The sequence below is a fragment of the Bombina bombina genome, chromosome 11 (assembly GCF_027579735.1).
Source record: "Bombina bombina isolate aBomBom1 chromosome 11, aBomBom1.pri, whole genome shotgun sequence".
NCBI lineage: Eukaryota > Metazoa > Chordata > Amphibia > Anura > Bombinatoridae > Bombina > Bombina bombina.
Window position 1 is genome coordinate 9,189,627 of NC_069509.1, and position 27,521 is coordinate 9,217,147.

The 27,521-nt window shown below is 40.6% G+C and overlaps 1 protein-coding gene across 1 annotated transcript in view; it reads left to right on the forward strand.

The window, feature by feature from the left end:
- The window catches only part of LOC128641579 (cytochrome c oxidase subunit 6A, mitochondrial-like), a 63,428-nt gene that overhangs the window by 17,575 nt on the left and 18,332 nt on the right, over window positions 1-27,521 (forward strand). The window contains exon 2 of the mRNA XM_053694117.1: window positions 19,199-19,341. Within this exon, the coding sequence (XP_053550092.1) occupies window positions 19,199-19,341 (143 nt within the window). The remainder of the gene's footprint in view (window positions 1-19,198; window positions 19,342-27,521) is intronic.

Here is a 27,521-nt window from a genome sequence, read left to right on the forward strand (position 1 = left end):
TAGTTACCACATAGTTAATAGAAACAAATATTATACAATAAGACTAACATCAGACAATGGTTAGTTAAACACGATTCTAATCACATCCTGACTTACAAAAGGACAATGGATGACTCACACAATAACAGAAAGACACTTCACACCTAGACTAGATATATAGACACATAATAGCAGGAGGTCTCAGCATTAGATTGTCTGTGCTGTGTGTAATCTCCTGCTCTGTGTCTCACACCTAGACTAGATATACAGACACATAACAGCAGGAGGTTGCAATAAACTCAAACATTCTGAGCCTGGGGGGGGTGGTTGGAGCAGGCAATACTGAATTGGGCTGTCACATTATATTCCAACAAAACACAGGAATCCCAACTCTGTATCAGTTCCCTCCAGTCTTTAGAGTCTTTGGGAATTCATGGAAACTGGGTAAACCTCAATCCAGGGTAAAAGTACTCCAAATGTATAAAAGTAACAGAAGCTTCCATTACATTTCTCCCCTCCCTGGGGTAGACTGACCAGGTACCAGACCTCCCACTGGTTTTGACCTGAGTTAGTCAGATGGCCCAGCCCAAAACTTTCTTCCATTTTTGTTTTTGGCCACTGCCACTGGGGAGTGAGAATGCTGACCTCCTCTTCCTGGAACATGCTAAGCTGCTGGGGAGAGAGGTCGGCTACCTCCTTTCCCTGGGACCTGCATTGTTGCTGGGTAGAGAGGCTGGCTACCTCCTCTCCCTGGAAACCGCTCTGCCTCTGGGGAGAAAGGAAGACTACCTCTTCTCCCTGGAAACCGCTCTGTTGCTGGGGAAAGAGGTCAGCTACCTCCTCTCCCTGGAAACCACTCTGCCGCTGGGGAGTGAGGTTGGCTACCTCCTCTCCCTGGAACTGGTTCTGCCACTGGGGAGAAAGGTCGGCTACCTCCTCGCCCTGAAAACCACTCTGCCACTGTGGAGAGAGGTCGGCTACCTCCTCGCCCTGAAAACCACTCTGCCACTGTGGAGAGAGGTCAGCTACCTCCTCTCCCTGAAAACCGCTCTGCTGCTGAGGAGAGAGGTTAGTTACCTCCTCTTCCTGGAACCGACTCTGCTGCTGTGGAGAGAGGTCGGCTACATCCTCTCCCTGAAAACCGCTCTGCCGCTGGGGAGAGAGGTCAGTTACCTCCTCTCCCTGGAACTGACTCTGCTGCTGTGAAGAGAGGTTGGCTACCTCCTCTCCCTGGCTTTCCGGAGCTGCTGCAGGTGCTGGGCAAAGGCCAGGGGTGCTCTGCCCTGTGGTCATCTCTTCTGCTGGAGGCTCACTGGTCTGTTCCTCCTCAGAGGAAAAGTCTATTAAATTATCAATCTCTGGAGCTTGTGGCTGTGTAGAGAAATCAACTACCTCCTCTCCCTGGGACTCCAGAGATATCACAGGTGCTGGACAGAGGCCATTGGTGCCCTGCCCTGTTGCCAATGCTTCTACTGGTGTGGCAAGCTCAGGGCCAGGCTGCTGATCATGGTCTAGCAGCTCATGGTAGCTCATTAACGGTTGCCACTCCTATGAGGAAAAGTACAATAAATCCTTGATTACTTCACCATAGCCCTCTTCAGGCTCTGAGGCATGCTGCTGAACGAGGTCTAACAGCCTTTTATATGCCTTTTCTAGCTCCCACTCATGGGCAGCTAGGTAATAAAGATCGTCTCTCAGTCCGGGTACTTCTGTAAGGTTCAGCCTCAGCTCTCTGTGTTCCAGTATGTCCTCCTGATGCCACTCTGCCGTACTCCCACAGTGGGGGTCCTGTGTGAGACTTTCAAATAGCAATCCTCGGCCGCCATAGTCATAGCCCTCTGTAGGATAATCTGTCTCCATCTCCAGACACACTTGGGCCACATACCACAGCAGTGCCCGGTACCCTTCATCCACCTCCATCTCTGTCTGGACCAATCCATCCAATTCAGCAATCCATTCCTCCCGGGGCTGCTTTCCCAGGACCGGCATTCGTAGATCCATCTGGAGACAGTATTGCTGCTCTGGAGTAGGAAGGGACTTCCCCTGGTAGTCCTGTTCGAACTGGAGAGCCTCGTACCAGAGTTTCCTTCGAACTATATCCTTCCAAGGCAGTTTGCCCTCTGCCAAGACAGGGCCATCAAACTGGGACTGCACTGCATGCAATCTCCACAGGAATTCAGCCTCCATTTCCATCAAGGTCCCACTGGTAGTTTGGAACTGCTCCGTAAGGAGGAAACGTGTGATGTCACTAGTACCTACTGCTAAGGTGTTCTATCCCATCACACAGAAGAGATGAGACTCGCACACTAGCGGCTTATTCTGTTACTACATATCATGCACTGTTACGCAACGCGTGATGTCACTAGTACCTACTGCTCAGGTGTTCTATCCCATCACACAGAAGAGATGAGACTCGCACACTAGCGGCTTATTCTGTTACTACATATCATGTACTCTTACACAATGCGTGATGTCACTAGTACCTATCGCTCACATGTTCTATCACATCACACAGACTTGCACACTAGCGGTTTATTGTGTCACTACATATCGTGCACTGTTACGCAACGCGTGATGTCACTAGTACCTATCGCTCACGTGTTCTATCACATCATACAGACTTGCACACTAGCGGTTTATTGTGTCACTACATATCGTGCACTGTTACGTAATATGTGATGTCACTAGTAAATTATTCTTTTATCTGTGCTCTTGTTCAGATATCCTGATAATCTAGCCTGTTAGTGAGCACTGAGGACCCGCTTGAGAATCTCTGATTCAGACACCTGAGTACTGCGAGTCTCTCCTGTTGAGCTGTGTGATAACCAATGGGTACTGCGTATTGTGGCCCCAGACAGATAGTGGTTTTGTTTGGACCAGGTCTGGGTGAGCTGGGCACCTCAGTGCTGGGTATTGTAGGATGACTTATGCCCCAGATATGCCCAGCAGTATTCAACAACATGACCTGCTCATGGGCAGCCATCTACATAAGGAATATCAAATACACCACAGAACGCTGTATACTACATTATGCTATACTACATTATACTATACTACATTATACTATACTACTTTATACTATACTACAGTATGCTATACTACTTTATACTATACTACAGTATGCTATACTACATTATGTTATACTACATTATGCTATACTACATTATACTATACTACTTTATACTATACTACAGTATGCTATACTACTTTATACTATACTACAGTATGCTATACTACTTTATACTATACTACAGTATGCTATACTACATTATGTTATACTACATTATGCTATACTATAGTATGCTATACTACAGTATGCTATACAACTTTATACTATACTACAATATACTATACTACATTATACTATACTACTTTATACTATACTACATTATACAATACTACAATATACTATACTACATTATACTATACTACTTTATACTATACTACAGTATGCTATACTACATTATGCTATACTACAGTATGCTATACTACAGTATGCTATACTACAATATGCTATACTACATTATGCTATTATACTACATTATGCTATACTACGATATGCTATACTACTGTATGCTATCAACTTTATACTATACTATATTATACTATACTACGTTATACTATACTACTTTATACTATACTATACTACAGTATGCTATACTACAGTATGCTATACAACTTTATACTATACTACAATATACTATACTACTTTATACTATACTATACTACAGTATGCTATACAACTTTATACTAGACTACATTATACTATACTACAATATACTATACTACATTATACTATACTACATTATACAATACTACATTATACTATACTACTTTATACTATACTATACTACAGTATGCTATACTACAGTATGCTATACTACATTATGCTATACTACAGTATGCTATACAACTTTATACTATACTACATTATACTATACTACATTATACTATACTACTTTATACTATACTATACTATACTACAGTATGCTATACTACATTATGCTATACTACAGTATGCTATACAACTTTATACTATACTACAATATACTATACTACATTATATTATACTACAGTATGCTATACTACATTATACTATACTACATTATACTATACTACATTATATTATACTACAGTATGCTATACTACAGTATACTATACTACAGTATACTAGCCTGTTAGTGTGCACTGAGGACCCGCTTGAGAATCTCTGATTCAGACACCTGAGTACTGCGAGTTTCTCCTGTTGAGCTGTGTGATAACCAATGGGTACTGCATATTGTCTGTTATTTTTAACTTATCTCACCCTGAATCAAATTTTCCCAATTGGCCTTTGACTGTCTGATCAGGTCATTACCTAATTTATTGCATTCAGCTGAATGCTGTGGCCTATAAATTTAACACTGCTATGGGGAAAGCAATGCAGGTTTAGATAGCAATATTGTAAGATCATCTGTTCACATCTCTTAAGTGAACATTTATAAGTGAGGCACAAAGAATTAGACAATAATTATTTAAGGCTTATACAAGGATTGGACAAGGGATAAGGCAAGTTATAAGGCAAGTTCTGTTTTTATACTGAGTTTTATACACTGTCTGACTATTTTGTAAAGCATGCAAAATATCTTAATATCCCTTTTTTGACACCTTTTGTCTGTTTAACAAACTACTTTACTCAATTACTCCTTACCCCTCACCACCTGCATTGCTCATTAGCCCATCTCTCTTAACCTCACCTTACTTTTGTATTCATGAACTTCACACATTCCTAAAGACTCTCTCTCCCCCTTGCAACTCATCACAAAAACAGTCTCACTACTGCAAATCCGCATCTCATGTCACTCTCCCTCTTGCTCATACTAGCTGCTGGCGACATCTCCCCCAATCCTGGTCCCCGCAACTTCCCTGCCCTGCACACTCATGTGTGCCCTTCAATAGACTTCAAAAACAAAACTCTGGTAACCTTAATCTTATTCCTCTTGCATCTAAAGCCACCACCCCCTTAACTTGTGCACTATGGAACTCTCACTTTTTTTGCAACAAACTCACTTCTATCCATGACCTCTTTATCTCCCACTCTCTCAATCTTCTGGCTCTCACAGTAACCTGGCTCTCTCCTTCAGACACAAAATCCACTGATGCTCTGTCACATGGGGGTCTCCACTACAGACACTCCTAGGTCTGGTAATAGACAAGGAGGTGGTGTCGATATTTTACTTTCCTCTCATTGCACCTTTCAACAAATACAGCCCTTTTCTTCCCTCACATTTTCTTCATTCGAAGCACCCATGATTCACTTATTCTCTCCCCTCTCTATACGCGTTGCATTCATATACCACCCCCCTTGCTCCGCAACTCTATTTCTAGATCACTTTGCCACCTGGCTACCTTAGTTCCTTTCCTCAGATACCCCTGCCCTCATTCTCAGTGATTTCAACCTCCCTGTTGATAATGCCACTGCCTCCTCTGCAAAACAACTTCTGCAACTCACTTCCTCTTTCGACCTGTCACAATGGACTGACTCTCCCACTCACAAAGATGGTCACTCCCTTGATCTGATTTTCAGTTATCGATGCACTATCTCACACAAACTCACCTTTTCCTCTTTCTTACCACCACCTCCTCACTTGTACCATCACCTCCCTCCCTACAATTCTCCCTCCTTCTACCCCTCACACTAAACTTCACAGAAGAATCAAGTCATTAGATCAGCAACAGCTCACTAGCTCTCTCGAACCTAATCTCTCTTCCATCCCCTCCTTTTCCTGTCCTGATGAATCCATCTGCCACTATAACTCCACCGATACATCGGTACTTGATAACCTGGGCCCACCTACCATAGCTCGGAAAACATACACTCATACTCAGTCCTGGCATACTCCTCTGACAATGTACCTACACAGATGTTCCCGTACTGCTGAGCGACACTGGAGGAAATCTTGGAGTTCTGATGACTTTCTTCAGTATAAGTTCATCTTGAACTCTTACTATTTTGCCCTTTATCTATATAAGCAACATTACTCCTCTACTCTTATCTCTACTCTTTTTTCAAACCCAAAATGTATGTTCTCCACATTCAATACTCTTCTCCTCCCACCCCCACCTCCCACCACACCTTTTTTCTCAGCCCAAGATTTTTCCAGCTACTTCAACAACATAATCGACTCCATCAGAAATTAAATCAGCTCTCAACATACTACCGGTCTCCCACCCCATCAAAAGCTCACAATCATTTTAAACCCACATAGCCATAAATTTAGCTCTTTTGCCCCTGTTACAGAGGATGAAGTTTCTGCCCTAATACTATCCTCTCACCTGACTACCTGTCCCCTCGACCCCATCCCCTCACAACTACGCCCCTCCCTCTCTTCTACCCTTACCCCTATACTCACACACATCTTCAACCTCTCCCTCAGTACTGGTATATTTCCCTCATCTCTAAAACATTCATTAGTCACACCTATCCTCAAAAAACCTTCTCTCGATCCAACCTCCCAATCCAACTACCGCCCTATTTCCCTACTACCTCTTGCCTCAAAGCTTATTGAAAAGCTAGTATATGCACGCCTTTCCCATTTCCTTACATTAAACTCCTTCCTTGACCCACTGCATTCTGGATTTCGCCCCCTTCACTCAACAGAGACAGCAATTGTTAAGGTTACCAACGACCTACTTACAGCAAAATCAAAAGGCCACTTCTCTCTACTTATCCTCCTTGATCTGTCTGCAGCCTTTGATACTGTCAACCACCCTCTTTTGCTCCATACCCTCCAATCCTTCGGCATCTGTGACACAGCTCTCTTTAGGTTCTTTTCCCATCTATCTAACCCTATCTTTAGTGTCGCCTTCTCTGGGGTATCCTCTGCCCCGTTACCTCTTTCTGTTGGGGTACCGCAAGGCACTGTCCTCTGTCCCCTTCTCTTCTTAATCTACATGTCCTCACTAGGTTCCTTAATAAAGTCCCACGGGTTTCATTATCATTTGTATGCAGATGATACCCAAATCTACCTCTCTGCACCAGAACCATGTCACTAACTGTCTCTCTCATATCTCATCTTGGATGTCCTCTCACTACTTCAAGCTACATCTTTTCAAAAGTGAGCTCCTTATTTTCCCCCCTTCTTCCAAAATCTCCACCCCCCCATGTCTTTACCTCACATGCCCGATGTCTTGGAGTCACACTTGACTCAGATCTTTCTTTCACTCCTCACATTCAGTTCTTGGCTAAAGCCTGCCACTTCCACCTTAAAAGCATCGCTAAAATTAGACATTTCCTTACACAAGACACAACAAAGATTTTAATCTACTCTCTCATCCTTTCCTGCCTTGACTACTGCAACTCTATCCTCTCTGGTCTCGCTAGCTGCCGTATAGCTCCTTTACAATCCATAATGAATACCTCTGCCAGGCTCATCTTCCTTGCATGTCGCTCTTCATCTGCTGCACCTCTCTGCCAATCCCTTCACTGGTTTCCTCTTGCCTCCAGGATTAAACACAAAATTCTCACTCTGACACACAAAGCCCTCAATTGCATTGTTCCCCCCTACATCTCAGACCTTGTCTCCAGATACTCTCCCTCCCGTCCCCTTCACTCCGCTCATGATCTCCTACTCTCCTCCTCTCTTGTTACCTCCTCACATTCCCGTCTACAAGATTTCTCAAGACTGGCTCCCATCCTATGGAACTCTCTGCCTGGCTCCACAAGAATCTCCCCTAGTGTTAAAAGCATCAAGTGCTCCCTAAAGACTCTACTATTCAGGGACGCTTACAACCTACACTAACCTTCCTATCTCCACTGCTATCCCCTAAAACCCCATAGCATGTAAACCTATGAGCCCAGCTGTTTGTAGTTCACCTTCATAAGAGCCGACTACAACAGTGCAACTCTCGGCAGGTCCCTCTCTCCCCATTTGATCCCTGTAATCGTTTTTTATTCACCACCTGTGTTCATAGCGCTGCGGAACCTGTTGGTGCTCTACAAATACCTGACAATAATAATAATAATAATTGTGGCCCCAGACAGATAGTGGTTTTGTTTGGACCAGGTCTGGGTGTGCTGGGCACCTCAGTGCTGGGTAGTGTAGGATGACTTATGCCCCAGACATTCCCAGCAGTATTAAACAACATGACCTGCTCATGGGCAGCCATCTGCATAAGGAATATCAAATACACCACAGAACGCTGTATACTACATTATAATATACTACAATATACTATACTACTTTATACTATACTACATTATACTATACTACATTATAATATACTACAATATACTATACTACATTATATACTATACTACATTATATACTATACTACATTATACTATACTACATTATATACTATACTACATTTTAATATACTACAGTATACTATACTACAGTATACTATACTACATTATATACTATACTACATTATACTATACTACATTATACTATACTATAATATACTATACTACATTATATACTATACTACATTATACTATACTATAATATACTATACTACAATATACTATACTACATTATATACTATACTACATTATACTATACTACATTATATACTATACTACATTATACTATACTACATTATATCTATACTACATTATACTATACTACATTATACTATACTACATTATACTATACTATAATATACTATACTACAATATACTATACTACATTATATACTATACTACATTATACTATACTACATTATACTATACTACATTATACTATACTATAATATACTATACTACAGTATACTATACTACATTATATACTATACTACATTATACTATACTACATTATATACTATACTACATTATACTATACTACATTATATCTATACTACATTATACTATACTACTACAGGCTTTTTAATTCAATTAACTGGGATAATCTTTTTTTGTCATTATCTTATTTTAGTTTTACAGGGTCTTTTCTGAAATGTGTACAAATGCTTTACAGTTAGCCAATATCATCAATTTTAATTAATGATAAAACAACTCAGAGTTTTGTATTGCAGAAAGGCACAAGGTTGCCCACTATAACTCTCGTTATTCAACCTTGCAATTGAACCGTTTGCTATTCTTCTCAGACAAGAATTGGAGGGTATTATATTAGGTGACCAGAAAATAGTTCTCTCTCTCTATGCTGACAATTTATTACTTTTTTTTGAGTAAGACACAAAGGAGTATACCTAGAGTTATCAAAATCATTAGGGACTTCGGATCCTTTTCAGGATATAAAGTTAATGCAGATAAGTCTGAAATTCTTTGGATATGTCGATGTAAAGACAGTAGTAGCCAATGCCCATTTAAAATAGTCAACCACATAAAATATCTTGGGATCCTGTTAGCTGTCAATTCCTATAGGTGATATGAACTTAATTTTCCTAAACTACTTAATAAACCTCAATATAAACTCCAAAGATGGAAGTCCCTACCAATCTCACTATCGGCTCGGATTATGATGGTGAAAACTTTAGTTTTTCCACAAATTTTTTATTTATTACAAAACCTACCTTTATTTCTGAAACATGAAGATAGTGTACATGGCAGGAAAAGAAAACAAGAATGTCTATTAATAATCTATCCAATAGAAGGTATGCTGGGGGGATTGAGTTTCTCCCTAATTAAACATTATAATATGTCTAGTATACTCAAATATGCTTTGGATTGGCTGACGGAGAAAGAGAAAGTCACAGTATTTCTCCCTCCAAGTCATCCTACATTGCCCGATTGACAAACTATAGTATAGTTGCCAACCTACTGGTTTTTAGTAATGTTATTATAGCGTGGCAGAATTTCGGTTCAGAATGTAAAACCAATTTTCAGGTTTCTAAGTATCTTCCTATGATTGGTTCTCCGAATTTTGTTCCCGGTCTTTACAAGGGTACATTTAATGGTTGGGCACAGCAAGGGCTTAAATGCTTTGTTCAGATGCTGGATAAAGATAAAAATACTGTTTACCCCTTTGAGAAACTGAAAATAGATTTTAAACTAGAAAATAGAGACTTTTTTTGCGTATCTTCAGAGCAGACATTTTGTTAATAAAATGATCCAGGAATTTGGTTATTTATTAGAGCTACAGGGAATCGATGAAGTGATCAAACTTTATCAATTGGGCAATTATGCAATTTTGAATATCTGTAATCTTTTGAAGAGTTATCAAGAACAGGTTCATCTTAAGAGACTAACTGGGAAGTGGCAGAACATCTGTCCAAATTTGACACAAGAAAACATTGAACGCAGTTTTAAAATTGTTTATGGTACGAGTGTCTCTACTTAATGGAGGGAAACACATTTTAAGTTAATTAACAGACTATATTTGACTCCCTTTAAGATATCTAGATGGACAGTAGGTACTCCCAGAAGGTGTACCAAGTGTTCGGTAGAGAAGGCAGATATCCATCATTGTTTTTGGGAATGCCCACAAATTCAAAATTTCTGGTTACAAATTAATATATGGCTTAATAACTATATAGTTGTATGTGTGTATGGAAGCTAAGCATATATATTTTTTTGTTCAATAAAGATGAGAGGTTTTCTAATGTGAGTTTGATAAATATAGCAATCTTAGTAGGACGAAACATCATATTGAAACATTGGAAGGGGAAGGTGGGCCCCTCAATAGCAGAGTTAATTAATATACAAAATGATATCCAGATTAAGAAGTTTTTCCGGACGTCGGTTAAGGTTATTAGTGATCTGCCTAAAGAGATCCAATTACAAATTGTTTTTTTTTTTGTCCCTCTCATCTCTGTGCCTCCGTTGCCCACTAGGCACTTTTTTTTTTTGGGAGCTAATCAATGATCCTGTTTTATTTCCCTTTTAAAAATGTCTACACATCATAGATAATACATCTTCACAGATTCGAAAGCTGTTGTTTGTTATTTATCTGTGTTGTTTATCTGTAAAAACTGTGTTTGACATTTAATAAAAAATATAAATATATATATATAAAAATATGCTATACTACAATACGCTACACTACAATATGCTATACTACATTATGCTAAACTACAATATAATATACTACAATATGCTATACTACAATATGCTATACTACAATATACTATACTACATTATACTATACTACAATATACTATACTACAATATACTATACTACAATATACTATACTACATTATACTATACTACAATATGCTATACTACAATATGCTATACTACATTATACTATACTACATTATACTATACTACTGTAAAAGGTTACTTAGTCATATACATGGACAATGTGTGACACAGTGCCATCTATTGGTTGAACTATCTCAAAAACATAAAACAGCACCCTCTATTGGTTGCAAGTTCACCACTAATTTGCATATATTTGCATAGGGCAAAAATACAAACAGATGGTTATTATTATTATTTTTACTGTTTAAAGCTACCTAAATCCTCCATCCTGTTGGCAAAGTTATATTCCTTTATTATATTGTTTCGTATATGTTTTCTATGTTTATGTTTTAAGGAGTGTGTGTCATCATAAGCTTACTAGTGTGTTTGTAGAAGCTAGTCCTGGGTGAAATAAAGCATTGGGAGTAGTTCCCTCTGCAACAGTTGTCTGATGCTGCCCTTTGCTGCATTTAAAGTTTTCAACGAGGCTGAAGGGGACATTGATGCATACCTGCAAAACTTTGAGAGACAGTGTACTCTACAAGGTGTGGTTTCCACAGACTGGGTTACAATTTTGGCTAGTAAGTTGATGGGGAGAGCTGCTGAAGCTTACTGGGCAGCTCCCGATGATGATAGCCTGGAATACAGCTGGGTGAAAGAAGGATTGCTGGCTCGTTATGCCATTACCCTGGAGGCCTTCTGCAGAACATTCAAAGATCTGCGGAAAAAGGAGCAAGACTCTTATGTGGAATGGGCCTACCGGATGCACCGGGCCGCATACAACTGGATGCAGGGGTGCCAGGCAACTACCCTGGACTATGCACTGCAGCTGCTACTTCTGGAGCAATTTTACGATTACACATCTCCAGAGGTTAGAGACTGGGTCCGAGACAGGAGACCACAAACTGTGGAGGAAGCTGCTCAGCTAGCCGATGAATACCAGGACACCAGGCGGGTGGAGCAATCTGTTTCCTGAGAAATACCCCGGCCCAGTTCTCCTCAATCAGCATCACCCCTTCCACAAACGGCAATTCTCCCTAACAGAACCCCAGTGACCCCAAACAGAGGTTCCAGGCCCTGGTGCTATGGATGCAAGCAAATAGGTCACATCCGGAGAAATTGCACACAAGGTAAACCCTGGCAGGTATTGACCTGGCCCCCACTTAGACCTGTGCGGGAGGCTGTCCACCTGGTGACCGGAAAACCTGCCCCAGTGAGCTTGTTTACAGAAGGGAACCAGCATCTACTGATTGATTTAGGAGTGGACCCCCTTGAGACTCAAGAAGTATGGGGTGTCTTCCATGAAGTGGACCCCATCCAAGCAGCCGCTCAGGATAACCGCCGGCTGCTAGTACTATTGGACGGTCAACAAGCTCAGGGGTTACAGGACACTGGAGCTACCCTAACCCTAATAAAACCACATCAAGCTCAGTCAAAGCGGAGGACCGGATGCACTGTCCTCGTCCGGGTGGCAGGGGGAGCAATACATTGGTTACCCACCACTTGGGTGCATTTGGATTGGGGCGCCGGAACCCATACAATAGAGGCTGGGGTCATGAAAGATCTGCAGGTTGAAGTGTTGTTAGGAAATTACCTGGGTCAGCTGACACCAGCCTTTGCAGCATCTACTGGATCAATACTTAAGGAGGCATACCCAGTCACCACTCAAACCCCAGCACAAACTAGAGCCAGCCAGCACATGGAATGGGCCCAGATGCCTCCATGTTTGGCCTGGGAGCATTTTTAAGCCAGGTTGGAAGGACAGTGGGGCTAGCGATTGGATCGTCAAGAAAGATGTGATTCTGAGAATTACTGGTTTTGTTTGAGTTATGTTGCATTTGGTCATGTTCTTTCTCGGACAGCCCGAAGCCGATCCGTTCAGCTGGACCGTTGGTCAAGGGGGGGCACTGTGACGGTTCCTTAGTGACATACATGGACAATGTGTGACACAGCGCCATCTATTGGTTGAACTATCCCAAAAACATAACACAGCACCCTCTATTGGTTGCAAGTTCACCACCAAAATGGGTACAAGAGAAGGAATGACTAATTTGCATATATTTGCATAGGGCAAAAATACAAACAGATGGTTATTATTTTTACTGTTTAGAACTACCTAAATCCTCCATCCTGCTGGCAAAGATATATTCCTTTATTATATTGTTTCCTATATGTTTTTCTATGTTTATGTTTTAAGGAGTGTGTGTCACCATAAGCTTACTAGTGTGTTTGTAGAAGCTAGTCCTGGGTGAAATAAAGCATTGGGAGTAGTTCCCTCTGGAACAGTTGGTCCTGTCTCATTCTTTCAAGTATACCAGTAGCAGAGGTTCTGGCCCTGCATTCTGACTGCACCTTTTCCTGCAAGAGAGACCTGCTACAGAGTCTGTGGACCTGTAAGCAAAGAGATGGCCTTGTGAGCCCCAATTGTCTTTTTAAAGACAGTGCAGGGAAAGGAATAAATACCTACCTGAAGAAAGGAGTGTGGCAAAGGGGGCGTTACCTGCCTGAAAGGACCAGTAAGGCAGAGGGATCTATTCCTGCCTAGAAGCAGCCAGGCAGAGGGGACGATACCTGCCTGAAGAGAGCAGCGAGGCAGAAGGATCTATTCCTGCCTAGAAGCAGCCAGGCAGAGGGGACGATACCTGCCGGGAGAGAGCTGCAGGGCAGATGGGACGCTACCTGCGAGCGAGCCCACGGAGACCAGCCCAGCTGGGGGAGATACAGCCGCTGGATTCACCCCGGTCTCAGCAACGATAGCTCTGGTCCCACTATCCCGGTGCCATCCCTGGGTTTGGACAGAGGAAGGTAGACCCCTAGCAGAGTTTCGCTACAACTACAGTATACTATACTACAGTATACTATTCTACAATATACTATACTACAATATACTACACTACACTATATTATACTATACTACATTATACTATACTACAGTATACTGTACTACAGTATACTACTGGCATACTCCTCTGACACGGTACCTACGCAGATTTTCCCATACTGCTGAGCGACAATGGAGGAAATCTCGAAGTTCAGCTGACTTTCTTCACTATAAGTTCATCTTGAATGCTTACTATTCTGCCCTTAATCTATATAAGCAACATTACTTCTCCACTCTTTCTTCAAATCCAAAACGTCTGTTCTCCAAATTCACTACTCTTCTCCGCCCACCCCCACCACAACTTTTTTTTCAAGCCCAAGATTTTGCCAGCTACTTCAACAACAAAAATCGACTCCATCAGAAATGAAATCAGCTCTCAACATACTACCGGTCTCCCTCCCCCTCAAAAGCTCACAATAATCCAAAACCCACATAGTCATAAATTTAGCTATTTTGCCCCTGTTAGAGGATGAAGTTTCTGCCCTTATACTATCCTCTCACCTCACTACCTGTCCCCTCGACCCCATCCCCTCACAACTACTCCCCTCCCTCTCTTCTACCCTTACCCCTATACTCACACACATCTTCAACCTCTCCCTCAGCACTGGTATAGGTCCCACATCTCTTAAGCATGCATTAGTCACACCTATCCTCAAAAAACCTTCTCTCGATCCAACCTCCCCATCCAACTACTGCCCTATTTCCCTACTACCTCTTGCCTCAAAGCTTATTAAAAAGCTAGTATATGCACGTCTATCCCATTTCCTTACATTAAACTCCCTCCTTGACCCACTGCAATCTGGATTTCGCCCCCTTCAGTCAACAGAGACAGCAATTGTTAAGGTTACAAACGACTTACTTACAGCAAAATCAAAAGGCCACTTCTCTCTATTTATCCTCCTTGATCTGTCTGCAGCCTTTAATACTGTCGACCACCCTCTTTTGCTCCATACCCTCCAATCCTTCGGCATCTGTGACACAGCTCTCTCTTGGTTCTCTTCCTATCTGTCTAACCGCACCTTTAGTGTAGTCTTCTCTGGGGCATCCTCTGTCCCGTTACCCCTTTCTGTTGGTGTACCGCAAGGCTCTGTCCTCGGTCTCCTTCTCTTCTCAATCTACACGTCCTCACTAGGTTCCTTAATAAAGCCCCACGGGTTTCATTATCATTTGTATGCCGACGATACCCAAATCTACCTCTCTGCACCAGAACTACCTCCTTCCTTGCTAACCCGTGTCACTAACTATCTCTCTCATATCTCATCTTGGATGTCCTCTCACTACCTCAAGCTAAATCTCTCCAAAACTGAGCTCCTTACTTTCCCCCCTTCTGCCAAAATCTCCACCCCCCATGTCTCTATAACTGTTGATAACTCCATTATTACCACAACCTCACATGCCCAATGTCTTGGGGTCACACTGGACTCAGATCTTTCTTTCACTCCTCACATTCAGTTCTTGGCTAAAGCCTGCCGCTTCCACCTTTAAAACATCGCTAAAATTAGACATTTCCTTACACAAGACACAACAAATATTTGAATCCACTCTCTCATCCTTTCCCGCCTCGACTACTGCAACTCTTTCCTCTCTGGGCTCCCTAGCTGCCGACCTAGCTCCATTACAATCCATAATGAATACCTCTGCCAGGCTCATCTTCCTTGCACGTCGCTCTTCATCTGCTGCACCTCTCTGCCAATCCCTTCACTGGTTTCCTCTTGCCTCCAGGATTAAACACAAAATTCTCACTCTGACACACAAAGCCCTCAATTGCACTGCTCCCCCCTACATCTCAGACCTTGTCTCCAGATACTCTCCGCTCATGATCTCCTACTCTCCTCCTCTCTTGTTACCTCCTCACATTCCCGTCTTCAAGATTTCTCCAGATTGGCTCCCATCTTATAGAACTCTCTGCCTCGCTCCACAAGAATCTCCCCTAGTTTTAAAAGCTTCAAGTGCTCCCTGAAGACTACTATTCAGGGTCGCTTACAACCTACACAAACCTTCCTATCTCCACTGCTATCCCCTAAAACCCCATAGCATGTAAGCCTATGAGCCCAGCTGTTTGTAGTTCACCTTCATAAGAGCCGACTACAACAGTGCAACTCTTGGCAGGACCCTCTCTCCCTATTTGATCCCTGTAATCGTTTTTATATACCACCTATGTTCATAGCGCTGCGGAACCTGTTGGCGCTCTACAAATACATAATAATAATAATAACTATACTACAGTATACTATACTACAATATTCCATACTACAGTATACTATACTACAATATACTATACTACATCATTTACTGATTCTAATGTATTATGGAAGTTAGATTTTACAAATATGTCAGCTGGTTAAAAATGGTTTTATCAAATGGCTCTTTGTGTTTTTAATTGCACAGATTATTTGAATAAATATAATAAATATTAAAGGGCCGAATTATCAAGCTCCGAATCTGCAATGGGCGGCATTGCACAAGTAGTTTTCAGTCTGCATTTATCGATGTGCGGCAGACATGATACGCTACATTGTATCATGTCCACTCACCCTTTGGTAAATTGGCCCCTATGAGTGTTGCTATTTAATTTTAAACAAATCTTCCTACAGCTTTAGTCTCTCAGTTATTATGTATAATTATGTATGCAAATGTATTATAATTAGTTATGTTCCCAGGGATAATACAACAAAGCAGTAAGTTCCAGAGACACTTACTAAGACATTGGAAATGTGAGAGGGAATGATAAAGGGCAGTCACTGTGACGAAAGGGAAGAAATTATTAAACAGAAGAGAGAGACCCTAGTGAGGTCATGAGACATCAGTGTTAGGTGTCCCTACCACAAGCTGATGTCTCACATACAAATCATTTATTTACTGATTGGTTCCTGTGGGTAGAGTACTGTAGTCACTGGTGTGTGTGCCTACGGTTGGGGACAATTTCTTGCACTCATGTCCTCCAGACTTGGGAAGTATATGAGATACCTAATCAGCTAACCCTGGGTGCTACATTGGTCACTCCAAGAAGGAAGGAAATATAGAGACTGAACTAAAAAGGAACAACACCTGGAAAACGTGTGTGCTTGTTTGTGAGGTCAATACTACTCAGGGTGCCATCTCTTACTATGCCTTTCACAGAGACGTATCCTGTAGCAAATCAGTCACTCAAAGAGACATCAATCAATGCTTCTCCGAAAGGCCCTGATAGTCAAAGGTTCTCCAGCCTGGGGAGAAATTGTAGTTCAGACTTCTCAGGGGCTGAACTCACTGAATATTCAAAAGAAAAAGGGAGGAGCTCTCCAGCACGGCGAGATCTCTCATTTATATATGTGAGGCAGAGACAAGCCCAGTGCAAAACAGCACTGCATGATATGAGAGTTTTGTTACACTTACACTTTGTATTTTATATTACTATACATTTCAGATTAGGTCTTTTCAGTATTATTGCATTTAAGCTTTGTCTTTTCTGATTTATATTTGAATACATTTAGATTTAGCTCTAGCAGTGATTTTACACATTCTGATTATGCTTTGAAAGTTTGTGTTACTTTAATAACTTAGGGTCATACTTTGTATATTTCTGTTTATAAAAACAAATTGCATTGCATTTGCTGCATTGTAAACTAAAACTGACAGTTTCAGAAAGTGGGAGGGACAGGGCAGTTTCCTGGGCTGAACAGGGGAGTTCCCAGAGTATGTCTGAAGCTCTCACAAGTCTTGTGAAATTAAGCATTTTAAACAGACTGGTCGCACTGATTTGTCTCGCCAGCTGTATGCAGTTGAAATTTGTTTAAAATTATCAATACACTTATTTTAACTAACAGAAAAGTAATATATAATAAAATATAGACAAAAGCAAGTTATAGTGTAGTGAAAATATTTGTTTAGTTTGTAATTGATGCAAACAAAACCTTTATATTAGCCTCAGGGGTTCTCCAATTACCTTCTCTCTCCCATGTGAAATTGTCTATCCCAGAGAGCTTCATTACTTTCTATGGAAGACATCTCTCATTTCTCTGGGATTTCCAGGTTCCTCCCCCTTTCTTAGAAAATTTAGTAAGTTCTGCCCTGGTAAAGTCTGCTCTATAATCTCCCCCAAACTAAAGAAGGCTTGATTATCTGACCCATAGAAAGTAATGATGCTCTCTGGGAAACTGATGCTGACAGTTTTTTCAGTTAAAAAAAAAAAAAAAAGACATGCAAAGTGCAATCTAATCTGTAAAAGATACACACAAATATACAAAGTATGGGCTTAATTTGATAAAGTTAAACACAAACTGTGAAGGCATAATCAGAATTTGTAAAATCACAATCCTAAATACACTGCTGTATACAAAATAAAATACAAAATAGAAAGTGCAAAAATAAAATGTAATAAAATTGAATCTGAATTTGTTATGGTAATATAAAATACAAAGCACAAAGTGTAAATGAAACTGAACGGTCATGTCATGCAGTGCTATATTGCACTGGGCTTGTCTCTCCTTCACAGACAGAAATGCAGGAAACGATCCTTGAATAAGTAAAGCAAAATCTGTTTTTTTTTTTCACTAATGATCTCGCTGCGCTGGAGGATAATATACTGTATATATATATTATATATATATATATATATATATATACACACACACATACATATACACACATATACACATTTTTCCATAGCATAAGAGAATAAAGAAAAGGAACATTGATGATTAATTGGTTACATAAAATATTTAGCAGTACATTTACACACAATCTTTAAGCTAGTTCACTATACACCTTTTTCAGTCACATTCTTTTGTTAAGTCCATAATTATGAAACATCATAGCAAACAAGTACAACTTTAGTGGTTACTAACGACATATAATCGTGGCTGATGAGTACCATCTGAATAAAATATTGCTGGAGAATCATTTCATATCATCTCACCTGAGCAGAGAGGTTTTCAATATCAGGGCCAAAGAGAGTAACAAACCGTGGTATTGTCAGTATCTCAACTATTTCCTTATTTCTCTGTGATAGTCACATCCCCTCTGTAGGCGTCTCTTACCAAAACCTCACTCATATTCCCTCCCTTCTCTCTCACATCTGAGTCTGAGGCAGCAAAGGGTACAGGACATTGCCAGGTGGGAATATAAAAATATGTAAGTACAAAGACTCTGAGGTGACCTGATATGCAACCTCACCTGTACTCAACTCTGTCTTTCTTCTCCTCCATTTTGTTTTTTACTTCCTCCTGCCCAGCCCGTACATGGAAGATCTTGAGTTTTGTGGTGGCCATACCATCGGTGGGCATCTGTATGCTTAATGCTTGGCTCCAAAAGCAAAACCACTCACCTGACCCTCCAGAGTTTGTCGCTTATTCCCATCTTCGCATCCGAACCAAGGTGAGAAAGAAACTTTCTGCAGTGAAATAGAAGTGTGGGACTTTTATACAGGCGTCACTACCACCCATGAAGAAATACCCATAGCAACTAGTTACACATACACAACGATGTCACTGTCACACAAACACAGACAGACCACAAGATGTCACTATTACACATACACAGAGATGTCACTGTCACACAAACAAAGAAAGAACACAAGACATCACTATTACACATACACAGATGTCACTGTCACACAAACACAGACAGACCACAAGACGTCACTATTACACATACACAGATGTCACTGTCACACAAACACAGACAGACCACAAGACATCACTATTACACATACAGAGATGTCACTGTCACAAAAACACAGAAAGACCACAAGATGTCACTGTCACATATACACAGAGATGTCACTGTCACACAAACACAGAAAGACCACAAGACATCACTATTACACATACAGAGATATCACTGTCACACAAACACAGACAGACCACAAGATGTCACTATTACACATACAGAGATGTCACTGTCACACAAACACAGAAAGACCACAAGATGTCACTATTACACATACACAGAGTTGTCACTGTCACACAAACACAGACAGACCACAAGATGTCACTATTACACATACAGAGATATCACTGTCACACAAACACAGACAGACCACAAGATGTCACTATTACACATACAGAGATGTCACTGTCACACAAACACAGACAGACCACAAGATGTCACTATTACACATACAAAGATATCACTGTCACACAAACACAGACAGACCACAAGACATCACTATTACACATACAGAGATGTCACTGTCACACAAACACAGAAAGACCACAAGACATCACTATTACACATACACAGAGATGTCACTGTCACACAAACACAGAAAGACCACAATATGTCACTATTACACATACACAGAGATATCACTGTCACACAAACACAGACAGACCACAAGATGTCACTATTACACATACAGAGATATCACTGTCACACAAACACAGACAGACCACAAGATGTCACTATTACACATACAGAGATATCACTGTCACACAAACACAGACAGACCACAAGATGTCACTATTACACATACAAAGATATCACTGTCACACAAACACAGACAGACCACAAGACATCACTATTACACATACAGAGATATCACTGTCACACAAACACAGAAAGACCACAAGACATCACTATTACACATACACAGAGATGTCACTGTCACACAAACACAGAAAGACCACAATATGTCACTATTACACATACACAGAGATATCACTGTCACACAAACACAGACAGACCACAAGATGTCACTATTACACATACAGAGATATCACTGTCACACAAACACAGACAGACCACAAGATGTCACTATTACACATACAGAGATGTCACTGTCACACAAACACAGAAAGACCACAAGATGTCACTATTACACATACAGAGATGTCACTGTCACACAAACACAGAAAGACCACAAGATGTCCCTATTACACATACAGAGATGTCACTGTCACACAAACACAGACAGACCACAAGATGTCACTATTACACATACAGAGATATCACTGTCACACAAACACAGACAGACCACAAGATGTCACTATTACACATACAGAGATGTCACTGTCACACAAACACAGAAAGACCACAAGATGTCCCTATTACACATACAGAGATGTCACTGTCACACAAACACAGACAGACCACAAGATGTCACTATTACACATACAGAGATGTCACTGTCACACAAACACAGAAAGACCACAAGATGTCCCTATTACACATGCACAGAAAAACCACAAGATGTCACTATTACACATACACAGAGATGTCACTGTCACACAAACACAGAAAAACCACAAGATGTCACTATTACACATACACAGAAAAACCACAAGATGTCACTATTACACATGCACAGAAAAACCACAAGATGTCACTATTACACATACACAGAGATGTCACTGACACACAAACACAGAAAACATAATTTATGTAAGAACTTACCTGACAAATAATTTTGTTTATAGTGGCAAGAGTCCATGAGCAAGTGATGTATGGGATATACATTCCTACCAGGAGGGGGCAAAGTCTCCCAAACCTCAAAACGCCTATAAATACAGCTCCCACCTCACTCATACCTTAGTTTAACGTGTAGCCAAGAAGTGAGGGGTAAAAAGCATTAAAAACGGAGGAACTGGAAAAATAATAATGTGCTTTATACAAAAAATAGGGTGGGTCTCATGGACTCTTGCCACTATGAAAGAAATTAATTTATCAGGTAAGTTCTTACATAAATGATGTTTTCTTCCATGTAAGTGGCAAGAGTCCATGAGCTAGTGACGTATGGGATATAATACCCAAGATGTGGAATCCACGAGTCACTAGAGAGGGAGGGATAAAATAACAGCTAAATCTGCTCAGAAATTAAATCCAAAAAAATAATCAAGTTTTCTTTAAAAAGTTAAAAAAAACTCAAATCAAAGGCACTAGAATCAAACTGAGACAACTGCCTGAAGAACCTTTCTACCAAAGGCTGCTTCCGAACAAGCAAACATGTCAAAATGTCAAAATTTAGCAAAAGTATGTAAAGAAGACCAAGGGCCCGATCCGATATGTAGAGTCGCCCGCAAAAGCTGGCGATGCCAAATTTTGCGTGGGTTTGGTATCCTATATACGGCATAACCTAGAAGTTACGCTCGTATATTTCTGCCTTCGGCCGTAGTTTTTTGGCCAATAGACAGGTATACCAAACCCGCGCAGTTTGGTATCCAATATACAGCATAAGGACTTACGTGGCAAAAATGGAGAAATTTTACTCCATTTTCACCTCGCCACAAAATGCAGGCGTAGTAAGCCTTATGCTGAGTATTGGAGCCCTGTAACTCCCTAAACTACCTGCAAAATAAAACCCAACACCAGTCAAAAGTGCTAAACCACTAAACCGCCGATCCCGGACCCCGCCGCCACCTACATTAAATGTCTAACCCCCTAATGTGATCCCCCTACACTGCCGCCACCTACATTATATATCTAACCCCCTAATGTGAGCCCTCTACACCGCCGCCACCTATATTATATATCTAACCCCCTAATGTGAGCCCTCTACACCGCCGCCACCTCTATTAAAATTATTAACCCCTAATGTAATCCCCCTACACTGCCGCCACCTCTATTAAAATTATTAACCCCTAAAGTAATCCCCCTACACCGCCGTCACCTATAATAAATGTATTACCCCCTAAAATACTAAAGTGTCCCTACACTGCATTGCCCCAAAGTAATCAGCTCATTTACCTGTAATCTGACTCCCCTACACCGCCGCCATCTATATTAAATATATTAACCCCTAATCTAATCCCCCTACACCGTCGCCACCTATATTAAATATATTAACCCCTAATCTAATCCCCCTACACCGCCGCCACCCATATTAAATATATTAACCCCTAATCTGACCCCCCTACACCGCCGCCACCTATATTAAATATATTAACCCCTAATCTGACCCCCCTACACCGCCGCCACCTATATTAACCCTAATTATATTAGGGTTAATATAGTTATTATATATATTAACTATATTAACCCTATCTAACCCTAACACCCCTAACTTAATTATTATTGCAATAAATCTAAATAATATTAATATTATAAACTAAAATATTCCTATTTAAAACTAAATACTTACCTATAAAATAAACCCTAAGATAGCTACAATATAATTAATAATTACATTGTAGCTATTTTAGGGTTTATATTTATTTTACAAGTAACTTGGTATTTATTTTAACCAGGTACAATAGCTATTAAATAGTTAATAACTATTTAATAGCTACCTAGTTAAATAATTACCAAATTACCTGTAAAATAAATCCTAACCTAAGTTACAAATACACCTACACTATCAATAAATTAATGAAATAAACTACAATTATCTAAACTAAAATATAATTAAATAAACTAAACTAAATTACAAACCCCCCCCCACTAAATTACAAAAAAATAAAAAAGATTACAAGAATTTTAAGCTAATTACACCTAATCTAAGACCCCTAATAAAATAACAAAGCCCCCAAAATAAAAAAATGTCCCTACCCTAAACTAAATTACAAATAGTAATCAGCTCTATTAACAGCCCTTAAAAGGGCCTTTTGTGGGGCATTGCCCCAAAGTAATCAGCTCTTTTACCTGTGGAAAAAAAGAACAACCCCCCCATTACAACCCACCACCCACACACCCCTTCTCTAAAACCCACCCTATCCCCCCTTAAAAAAACCTAAGTCTAACCCCCAAGTGGTCCTTACATGTCCTGAAGGCCAGCGGAGAAGGTCCTGTTCCAAGCGGAGAAGTCTTCTTCCAGGCGGCGACCTCTTCTTCTTCCAGGAACCAGCCGGCACGGAGCGGAGGAGTTGAAGACCCTTTTAAGGGCTGGTAATAGAGCTGATTACTTTTTGTAATTTACTTTAGGGTAGGGACATTTTTTTATTTTGGGGGGCTTTGTTATTTTATTAGGGGGCTTAGATTAGGTGTAATTATCTTAAAATTCTTGTAATCGTTTTTTCTTTTTTGTAATTTAGTGGGGTTTTTTTTGTAATTTAGTTTAGTGTATTTAATTATATTTTAGTTTAGATAATTGTAGTTTATTTCATTAATTTATTGATAGTGTAGGTGTATTTGTAACTAAGATTAGGATTTATTTTACAGGTAAATTGGTAATTATTTCAACTAGGTAGCTATTAAATAGTTATTAACTATTTAATAGCTATTGTACCTAGTTAAAATAAATACCAAGTTACCTGTAAAATAAATATAAACCCTAAAATAGCTACAATGTAATTATTAATTATATTGTAGCTATCTTAGGGTTTATTTTATAGGTAAGTATTTAGTTTTAAATAGGAATATTTTAGTTAATAATATTAATATTATTTAGATTTATTGCAATAATAATTAAGTTAGGGGTGTTAGGGTTAGATAGGGTTAATATAGTTAATATATATAATATAATAACTATATTAACTATATTAACCCTAATATAATTAGGGTTAATATAGGTGGCGGCGGTGTAGGGGGGTCAGATTAGGGGTTAATATATTTAATATAGGTGGCGGCGGTGTAGGGGGGTCAGATTAGGGGTTAATATATTTAATATAGGTGGCGGCGGTGTAGGGGGATTAGATTAGGGGTTAATATATTTAATATAGATGGCGGCGGTGTAGGGGGGTCAGATTACAGGTAAAAGAGCTGATTACTTTGGGGCAATGCCCTGCAAAAGGCCCTTTTAAGGGCTGGTAATAGAGCTGATTACTTTGGGGCAATGCAGTGTAGGGACACTTTAGTATGTTAGGGGTAATACATTTATTATAGGTGGCTGCGGTGTAGGGGGATTAGATTAGGGGTTAATACATGTAATATAGGTGGCAGCGGTGTAGGGGGATTAGATTAGGGGTTAATAATTTTAATATAGGTGGCGACGGTGTAAGGGGGTCAGATTAGGGGGTAGCACATATAATGTAGGTGGTGGCGGGGTAGGGGGCTCACATTAGGGGGTAATATAGTTAAAATAGGTGGCGGCAGTGTAGGGGGATCATATTAGGGGGTAATATAGTTAATGTAGCTGGCGGCAGGGTCCGGGAGCGGCGGTTTAGGGGTTAATATATTTATTGTTAGGAGTGAGAGGGGGGATTGCGGATAGAGGGGTATACGTGTTGGAGGCGTGTTAGACAGTAACGGGAGATTTAGTAGTTTAGTCAGTTTTTTTATGCAGCGGCAGTTTCTAAAGTGCCGCAAGTCACTGGCGACTCCAGAAATTTGTACTTACGCAGATTTCTGGACATCGCTAGTTTGTCCGACTTACGGCACTTTAGCAACTGCCGGCGCCATATATGAGATAGCTCGATGTGCGAGCTGAAACTACGGGCGGCGCAGGTTTCCATGCTTGCGTCGAAACTTGCGCCGTATATCGGATTGCGCCTCAAGTTGTCGCTCCGCAAATTTGATCAACTGAAGCTTCATTCTCGAAAGCTTAAGAAGTGGCAACTGATCTAGTAGAATGAGCCGTAATTCTCTGAGGTGGAGACTGCCCTGCCTCCAAACAAGCTTTGTGAATCAAAAAGTCTCAACCAAGAAGCCAGAGAAATAGCGGAGGCTTTCTGACCTTTCCTGGAGCCAGAAAAAATAATAAATACACTAGAAGTCTTTCTGAAATCTTAAGTAGCCTCAGCATAATATTTCAAAGCTCTTACCACATCTAAAGAATGTAAAGACCTATTCTAAGAGTATTCTAAGGATTAGGACACAAAGAAGGAACAACAATTTCCCTATTGATGTTGTTAGAATTCACAACTTTAGGCAAAAATATAAATTAAGTCCACAAAACAGCTTTATCTTGATGTACAATCAGATAAGGAGACCCACAAGAGAGAGCAGACAATTCAGAAACTCTTCTAGGAGAAGATATAGCCAAAAACAGAATTTATGTTTACCTGATAAATTACTTTCTCCAACGGTGTGTCCGGTCCACGGTGTCATCCTTACTTGTGGGATATTCTCTTCCCCAACAGGAAATGGCAAAGAGCCCAGCAAAGCTGGTCACATGATCCCTCCTAGGCTCCGCCTTCCCCAGTCATTCGACCGACGTAAAGGAGGAATATTTGCATAGGAGAAATCATATGATACCGTGGTGACTGTAGTTAGAGAAAATAAATCATCAGACCTGATTAAAAAACCAGGGCGGGCCTTGGACCGGACACACCGTTGGAGAAAGTAATTTATCAGGTAAACATAAATTCTGTTTTCTCCAACATAGGTGTGTCCGGTCCACGGCGTCATCCTTACTTGTGGGAACCAATACCAAAGCTTTAGGACACGGATGATGGGAGGGAGCAAATCAGGTCACCTAGATGGAAGGCACCACGGTTTGCAAAACCTTTCTCCCAAAAATAGCCTCAGAAGAAGCAAAAGTATCAAATTTGTAAAATTTGGTAAAAGTGTGCAGTGAAGACCAAGTCGCTGCCTTACATATCTGATCAACAGAAGCCTCGTTCTTGAAGGCCCATGTGGAAGCCACAGCCCTAGTGGAATGAGCTGTGATTCTTTCAGGAGGCTGCCGTCCGGCAGTCTCATAAGCCAATCTGATGATGCTTTTAAGCCAAAAAGAGAGAGAGGTAGAAGTTGCTTTTTGACCTCTCCTTTTACCAGAATAAACAACAAACAAGGAAGATGTTTGTCTGAAATCCTTTGTAGCCTCTAAATAGAATTTTAGAGCACGAACTACATCCAAATTGTGCAACAAACGTTCCTTCTTTGAAACTGGATTCGGACACAAAGAAGGCACAACTATCTCCTGGTTAATATTTTTGTTAGAAACAACTTTCGGAAGAAGTGCAGAGCAGATAACTCTGAAACTCTTCTAGCAGAAGAAATTGCAACCAAAAACAAAACTTTCCAAGATAATAACTTAAAATCTACGGAATGTAAGGGTTCAAACGGAACCCCTTGAAGAACTGAAAGAACTAAATTGAGACTCCAAGGAGGAGTCAAAGGTTTGTAAACAGGCTTGATTCTAACCAGAGCCTGAACAAAAGCCTGAACATCTGGCACAGCCGCCAGCTTCTTGTGAAGTAAAACAGATAAAGCAGAAATCTGTCCCTTCAAAGAACTTGCAGATAATCCTTTCTCCAAACCCTCTTGTAGAAAGGACAGAATCTTAGGAATTTTTACCCTGTTCCATGGGAATCCTTTCGATTCGCACCAACAGATATATTTCTTCCATACTTTATGGTAAATTTTTCTAGTTACAGGCTTTCTAGCCTGAATAAGAGTATCAATGACAGAATCTGAGAACCCACGCTTTGATAAAATCAAGCGTTCAATCTCCAAGCAGTCAGTTGGAGTGATGCCAGATTCGGATGTTCGAACGGACCTTGAACAAGAAGGTCCCGTCTCAAAGGTAGCTTCCATGGTGGAGCCGATGACATATTCACCAGGTCTGCATACCAAGTTCTGCGTGGCCACGCAGGAGCTATCAAGATCACCGAAGCCCTCTCCTGATTGATCCTAGCTACCAGCCTGGGAATGAGAGGAAACAGTGGGAACACATAAGCTAGGTTGAAGGTCCAGGGCGCTACTAGTGCATCTACTAGAGTCGCCTTGGGATCCCTGGA